Source organism: Gavialis gangeticus, unplaced genomic scaffold, assembly GCF_001723915.1.
Source record: "Gavialis gangeticus isolate Ggan-Ray unplaced genomic scaffold, GavGan_comp1, whole genome shotgun sequence".
Lineage (NCBI taxonomy): Eukaryota > Metazoa > Chordata > Crocodylia > Gavialidae > Gavialis > Gavialis gangeticus.
This window is the reverse complement of record NW_017729025.1, coordinates 36,671,829-36,679,858: the sequence shown is the minus strand read 5'-3', so window position 1 is coordinate 36,679,858 and position 8,030 is coordinate 36,671,829. Positions and strand designations below refer to the sequence as shown.

General features: G+C 45.4%; 1 protein-coding gene across 1 annotated transcript in view; it reads right to left on the bottom strand.

The window, feature by feature from the left end:
* Nucleotides 1–8,030, bottom strand: part of BTBD7 (BTB domain containing 7) — a 74,770-nt gene that overhangs the window by 17,920 nt on the left and 48,820 nt on the right. The window contains exons 4-6 of the mRNA XM_019518634.1: nucleotides 4,387–4,462; nucleotides 2,649–2,809; nucleotides 1,632–1,775 (exon numbers count right to left, since the gene is read on the bottom strand). Coding sequence (XP_019374179.1) covers nucleotides 1,632–1,775; nucleotides 2,649–2,809; nucleotides 4,387–4,462 — 381 coding nt within the window. The remainder of the gene's footprint in view (nucleotides 1–1,631; nucleotides 1,776–2,648; nucleotides 2,810–4,386; nucleotides 4,463–8,030) is intronic.

Below are 8,030 nucleotides of genomic sequence, written 5' to 3'. Positions count from 1 at the left end.
GAAGAGGAAGCCCCCCGGGGGCAGGGGAGGGGGCGGGGGCGGGAGGGCCGGGCGCAGGACAGAGCCACACAGGCAGCTTCCACTGCTGCTTGCACCCAGGGAAGGGGGGGGTGGGGAGGGCAGGGTGGCCAGATCTGCATGGTGCAGGGTGGGCAGCAGTTGTGCAGGGTGGAGCTGGAGTCAGCACTGCGCGGGGCTTTTCTTGCCAGGGGTTGGGCTTGCAGCAGGTTCTGGCAGTGCTGGGAGGAGGCTGCAGCCATCCCAAATTTCGCCACAGCTCTGTTTCCAGCCCCATGTTGCTGCCTGCTGTAGCCTTGGCTTTTGCTAGCGCATGGGTGGAGATGGGGTGTTCAGCTGGGGCTGTGCCAGGTGGTGCCACGGGGCTGGGAATGGAGCTGCGGTAAAATCTGGAGTGGCTTTAGCCTCCTCCCAGCACTACTGGAGCCTGCTCCAAGGCCAGCCCCCCGCAAGAAAAGCCCTGCACAGCGCTGGATCCATCCCATGTCGTGCAGATCCAGCGGTACGTGCCCCCCCTCCCGGGGTGCAAGCAGCGGTGGGACCTGACCCCACCCCACAAGCCGTGCCTCCATCCTGCCTCTCCCGCCCTGGCTGGGCAGCACCTGCCCCTGCCCCGTCCCTCATCGCAGGGGGGACTTATTTGTGCCCCCCATACCTCTTCCCTCCCCATTCCCCTTCTACCACTCCTGACTTACCACCTGATGGCAGCTGTAATGGATACCGGATTGGTATCGGCTAATATGCCTCCTTAAATATTGGCTATCTTTATTGGGCCCCAAAATATTGGTGCACCCCTACTTTCAGATCTTCAGATTCACCAGTGCAGTGATCAGCATAACAGGTGAAGTTAACAGAGGCAGCTTCATACTATCTTCCTTCCTGCAATTCTAGGTAGCGCTGGAGTTTCTGGCCTACATGAGAATTGCTTCAGGGCTGCGTTAATTTGTATTACTGTTAGGCCCTGGCACAAGTGTTCAATGGCAGCTATCACTGCAAAAACATGCCATGACAACATACCCCCATCCTGTCCAGTGGCTGCCTTAGGATGACTTCTATGTTGAAAGGTGCTGATGGAAGGGATGGGGGAAAAGAAAGGAGTACTTTAAATTTTGTTGCTTTATAATGTGAGAATTACAGGGAGCAGTACTGATGGAAAGGGGCAAAAGGAAGTTCTTCTATCAAGATTTGAAATATAATGATCCTATTTTGTCATGGCTTTGGAGATATGATTTCATTCAGGTTCTAATAAAAAAATTTCAAACCCTCAGAATTCTTGTTCCCCACAGGAACTAATGAGCCCAAATGACCTGGAAAGTAGGAACTGGCCTGGGAAACTGGCTGGAAACCTGGCCAATTTCCTTCAGAAACAAGAACTCTGCTGTAGTTCTGCAATTTTAACTAAGATCAACCTTATCTCATTTTTGAGAAAGCTTTCTTGAATTTTTCTGACCAGTTCTAGGGACTGGAGTCTGCTGAGCAATCTTATATAAGCTGTTTTAAATTGAAACCTTTAGTATTTTAGTCCAATACATACAAAAAGTGAAAACCTTCTGTTTGCTAAATCCCACTGACATCAGTTTAGCAATGACCAAGCATTAGTAATGACTCATTACCTTTGCCTCCTCCACATATGGTGAAAACAGTCTTGGCCTCACATATATTCCAGCATTCTTCTGTCGTAACCAAGCATTTGACTTGCCACCTTCTGCTGTTGGCAGCATGTCTGAAGGAGGGGTGCTAATGAGACCTCTCTTCATCTTTAAGAATTAAAACAAACAAAAAACAAAAACAACACACAAAAGAAAATCACATTTAATATTTTAATAGATAACACTAATAGGCACAGAAGGGGAAGATCCACTGAAGCAACCCTGTCACATGTTGCTGCTGAAGTCTCTTTCCTCGCCAACAGTGGCAGTGTCTCCTCCCTGTAGTGAGGGCTCCCTGGGCCCATCTAGTGCATGGTGGAGCCACGCTGGCTGCACAGAACTGCTGGACACCCCAGAGAGTTCAGGGCCTCTGGGCAGATGGCTTTTTCCTCTGCCCTCCTGCCAGTGCTAGCTCTGCTAGAGAGCAGGCTTGAAGCCTGTGTGCCCACATGAAGTTGCCCAAGAAACAAACTTGGCCAACTAGGTTTCAAGCCATCCCTGGCTGGAGAGGAGACAGCTCAGAGTTGCCTCTTGTGCAAGGAGGCCTTCCTCTAACAAATGGTCTTGTTTCAAGTTATATACAGAAATAGGGGTACATGGTGGGGAAGGGGCTGAGGCAGTGTGACCCCAGCCCCTACCCTGCCATCCACCCAGAGGCATGCATGCATCCACCCCAGCAACAAGGATTAGGCCCCTTGTAGCTCCCCCACTGTCCACCCCTGGCATGCCAACTGAGGCATGGGTTGTGGTTGGGGTGTTTTTGGCACTCTGGCTAAAAATGTTGCTGACCTCTGAACTAAAACATTATTTTAAATTTCAGTTATAACAAAAATACAAGTTTATACAATGTTACTGACTGAGACCAGGGCACTAAAGTTTTACCAAAGAAGAGAAATAACCCAAACCTTGGCACTGTTTGAAGTTATTTCTACAGGCTATATTTGCATGTCTGAAAGGATGTGAGTGAGAAGAAACACTTACAGCATCACTGAGTACTTCACTATTCATGGGTAAGATGTGCTCAATGCGGACAAAAGGTAGAAGGGGAGACAGGATCTCTCTCAGCTCCTCGATATCAAGATCTCTCCTCTTTACACCCCGTTTGTTCACGCTGTGGGCAGTACCACTCAGTAAATTGGGCTCTATGAGAAGGAAGAATAGGCAGATAATTTTTAGGCATACAGATGTTTTAAATAAGGAGTAAGAAGTGCTAGGTTTCTGCTGCATGAAGGTAAAGTAAACCCGTTATATTTCTCTGCTGCACATGAAGGAAAAGAAAACCTGCTCTGAAAATCATGAATAGTGCTTAGCACTCGTATTCCTCAAAACCAGCCTACGCGCTAGAGTGTGACAATCACCATTATAGTTAAGCCTGTCATATACAGACATGGGTCATCTGCCCAAGCCATTGGCCCAAAAAGCCATTTCTTCCCAAACTGCTTTATCTAGTTCATGCTACTACTCCTGTCCTACAAACAGATGGTTTTTGCACAGCTCTACTCTTGCCACCCCACTGTTCCGAAGGACACAGTGGCTTCTCCAGCAGATAATTCTCTCTCTCTCTACATTCACAGATTACAGACCAGGCTCTACCGAACTCCAGGAGGCAGCCGGCTGATTTCATGGGCAAAGTTGTTGGGCCGGCCACCATTTTCATGGGCTGATTACAGGCCTTTCTCCCCCTGCCTCCCCCAATTGGTGGAGGGCTGTCCATTGTACAGCCCTGCCCTGTGTCACTGATTGGCTGAGAGGGCTGCCCATCACGTGGCCCCACTCCACACTGCTGTTTTGAGAGGGTGGGGCTACATGACAGGCAGCCCTCTCAGCCAATCAGTAGTGAGGGGCAACAAAGACATTTCTGCATCAAACCAGGGTTAGTCAGGCTCGCTCTCAGGGTCAAGTTACAGAACTTCTAGATACATCTCTATCTTCTGTATCTATATATGTCTATATAAACTTCATTCAGTTTTTCCAAAACTTGGGCTTTAGCCAACACTGTAGCACAGTGTAATTTCCAACCAGTTTTTATATTGCATTTGATTCAGCAATCATAATCTGTGAGCATAACTTGAGAGAATAATACATCAGTGAACCCCCACGGACCATTTACTGGGTTACTTACTGGTGACCTCATCAACTTCCTTAAATCCTTTATACATTCTCTAAAATCCTTCCTGCCTTTACATTCAGTTTGTACCAGAGAAATAACACATTTCTGAGTAACAAAAACATTTGCGTCTACTTTAGGAAACACATTTAGGTCATTTGATAGTTCGTTGCTCAACCTTTTAAGTTTGATGTGAGAGGAAACACTGCAAAAGGTGAAGATTGAAAGGCTGACAGTCAATTTAGAATAGAACAGACAGACATGACAGACCTGTAATAGCTAACCTAAATAAAATAGCTGAAGTTTCCTCCAACATTTTGTAAGTACAAATAGAAAGTCACTAAATTTAAAAATCAGGAGTGAATAATCACTTTTAAGCAATAGAACATGAAATGAACTATCAAGAATGTTTGTGCTTTTTGTTTACATGTTTAGTGCATAAAGGTTGTTTTAGTGAGGACAAATTCTCTGTCCCATGTAGTACTTTTGTTTCAAGCATAATTACACTTTTTTAAATTATAGACCATCAGACTTATTTACTTGAAAATTGTTTTCAACAGCTCCAAAAGGGCACAAGAAAATAAACAATGCATTTTTTAGAAAGGTTCTTACCTCTGTCTGCTATTCTCTTCATCAACTGATGTTCTCCCCATTTAATAAGGTATTTAAGGATATCTTGTTCACTTGCCTATAATAAAATAAGACATTTAATACAATGCATGCTTAGTTTAGCAATCCATTGTATGGAACCACTGAATTCACAAATCTTTCTCAGGCAAAAATAACAATTTGGTCACCCCACAACAAAAGAATATTCATGCTTTGTTCTATGGCCTGTTTTACCACTTGCTTTCAAGTATTTTACTTTTAAAAAGCAGTAAGATAGTAGAAATAAAGCCAGACTTCCCTGCTGTTAAGCAAGACAAGTTTCCCAGAACAATTTAGTTCTCAGAAAAGCTGGAACACTTCATCCAATTAAAAGAGATAATTTATTTTAAAAATCACTCTCAAACCAGAGCTTGTGGTCCTATTATTCATTACGTTTTGAAGCCAACACAATCTTTCCTCTACTTCACAAGTCTTCGTTATTTTTAATTGCTTACTCTTTCTAAAGAAGAAAAAAAATCCTTTCATTATAATTTTTCTACTCACAAATTCTGAAACTGTTTATGCCATACTCTACCCCAATGTGGAGCCAACATTTTTGGCAGGTGTGCCACAAACTTAGCCCTGCACCCTCCCCAAGTGCCACTCTAATCCCTTTCCCTACCTGATCTACTGCTCTGCTTTCTGCTGCTGTACCACTTATGGTACTCATGTTGCAGGCTGGCCACCCCTGCTCAACCCAGTTTCTCTCTTCCTGCATATCACATTTTTATTAAATATTATTTTCAGCATGCCTGGCTATTTCCTACAACAAACATGAATATGACCATTGGTTCTTAGGGCTTAAAGGGAAAATTCTGTTTCGTCACAGAATCATAAAAAAAAAAAAAAAGATGAGAAAGAAGTCAGGAGGTCATCTAATCCAACCTCCTGCTCAAATTAGGATTGTTCCCATCTAAACAATCTCAGCTAACTGTTTGTCTAACCTGCTCTTTAAAAAAGTCTTCTAGGATGGAGTCAACAACCTCTCTAGGTAATAGTTCCAGTGAATAGCCACCCTCAGATTTAGAAAGCTCTTCCTCATCTCCAACCCAAATCTCCCTTAACATTTAGCACCATTACTTCTTGCGCTATCCCCTGGGAAGAGAGAACAGTTTTATCATCATCCTTTTTGTAACCACCTGCCAGGTATTTGAAGACTGTGACCAAACCCTGTCTCACTTCTCCAGAGTAAGTAATTCCAGTTCTTTCAACCTTGCCTTTTTAGTCACATTTCTTAGACTGTTAATATTTTTTGTTGCTCTCTGCTTGAATATTTATATCTTTCTTGGAGTGCAGTGCCCCAAACGACACAGCACTCCAAGTGAGGTCTCACCAGTGCTAAGGAGAATAAAAGAGTCACTTTCCTTGATGTGCAGGTCATAATTGTATAACTACAACCCAGTATACTATCGGTTTGTTTTGCAATTTGACCATACTATTAAATGGTCCTCAGCTTATGATGCATTATAAACCCCACATTCTTTTCTGCAGTACTGCAGCCTAATCAAGTCATTCTTGATTTTTTTGGGGGGTGCATTTGATTGTTTTGTCTGAAGGCTTAAATCATTATTTAATTTTATCAGATTTATTTCAGATAACATTCCCACTGACTCAAGGTCATTTTGAATCCTAAATTTATTCCTGAAAGTGGCTACTCATTCTCCCACCCAAACTGGTATCACCTGCAAATTTATTAAGTCCGTACTCAATTCCATTCTTCAAGTCATTAAAGAAGATATGAGCAGTACAGGATCCAGCACAGGCCCCATGGGTGGGTTAATCTAAACCTGAACCATCTCAGAATCTTTATACTAGCACCCCTGTGGTTGGAGGTCAGGGCTGTATCTGAACAAATGACATGTCCCTGCTTTAAATACAAAGACAGCCAAAGAGAGCTCAAAGGGCTGCTAGGAACATTTAACATAGGAAAGATTATTTCCAATCTGTTTTACTTTCATTCTTTATGTGGAAAAAGGTTTTGCATGTATTGAATAACAGACTCTGATCTAACCACAGACCTGCACAGTAAGAGTTTGCATACTGTGCTCAGGGTTGAGGTTGTTATTAGAGGTACACTGATATATCGGTCCCACATTGAATTGGCTCTGAGCTAAGGAAAATTAACATTATTGCCGATCTTTTTTTTTTTTGGCTGATGTGACCAATAATGTTACCATGAAGGCTACATGCATGCATGCAGCCACAGCGCAGCACGCAGGTGGCCAGTAGCACAGGCCGGCAGCTTGGAAAGCAGTGTCTAGCTGGTAAGTCTATTGTGGGGGAAGGGGCACTAGGGAAGGAAGGGGCATGACGAGGGGGCAGATGGAGGCCCCCATGGTGAGGGAGCGGGGCTGACGCTGGGGCAGATGGGTTACAGGACAGAGTCATGAGCAGCTTGTCCAGGAGTCGTGGGCAGGGAGGATGACTCCAACCACTACGTGCACCTAAGGAGGGCATGGGGGGGGGCATGTGCCCCCCAGATCTGTGCGTGGGGCAAGGGTGGGCTACCAGGCTCTTCCAGGCAGAGGGCTGGACTGGGCTTGGGGAGGGTGGTGGCGGTGCTGGGAGGGAGGCTACACAGGGCTACAGCCACCCAAAATTCTCCACAGCCCCCCTACCAGCACTGCTGCTGCCTGCCCGAAGCGCAGCCCGGCACAGCCCCCCACCACGAAGAACCTGGCACCAGTCCTGGCCCCAGCCCCAGCCCGCAGCAGCAACCCACCTTTGCCTCGCACACAAATCCAGGGGGCACCCCCACCTCCATGGCCTCCCTCAGCAGTGCGTGTAGTGGTAGGAGCCACCCCTCTCCTCCCTCGGATGAGCCGCAGCTCTGTCCTATGCCCCACACTGGCTGGGTAGTGCCTGCCCCAGTGCCACTCCATCCATCACTGAGGGAGCCTTGATCTGCCCCCCTGCACACCCCTTCCCTCCCCCATCTTCCCACAACAGACTTACCAGCTGGACACTGCTCTCCAAGCTGCTAGGCTGCATATTGGCCAATATGGCTCGTTAAAAATGAGCCATCGGTATCAGTCCAAAAAATCTATCAGCGCACCCCTAGCTGTTATATCCAACTTCAAACTGAGCCATTATCTTATTTTCTTTGCTAAATGTCTGGCAGGGAAACCACCTCAGCTGGTAAAAGTATCCCCTTTAGTAAAGAGGCTGCAACGGTCTTAGGCAGATTAAGTTCTTAAGTAGAAGCAGGTCTAGACAGGGAATTCGTTCCACTTCTGCCATATCTTCCTAAACCAGGTGTGGAAAAATACAGATCTTCAACTTGGGTGTTTTTTTGTTTTTTTTTATGTTGCATTATTTCCTGAAGCCATAAATATACTTGTGAAGTTAGGCACCTCCATTCAGACTCAACAGTGAAGCTTAGCTAAGACTGAGGTAATTCTGTAAAGCTGGGGCTTTGTGCAAAATATATATATATTTTTTAAAAAGAAAATCCAGAATAGAAACTCTTGAGAGGCTCTAAAGCTTGCAATGCCTTGTTCTAAGAGCTGTTTGCTCATAATGCTCACTGGTTCCTAAGCCAAATCCCCGAGAGACATGGAGAGTATCATATGACCCAGTGAAGGGCTGAGTACATTCCCAGAAAGAGT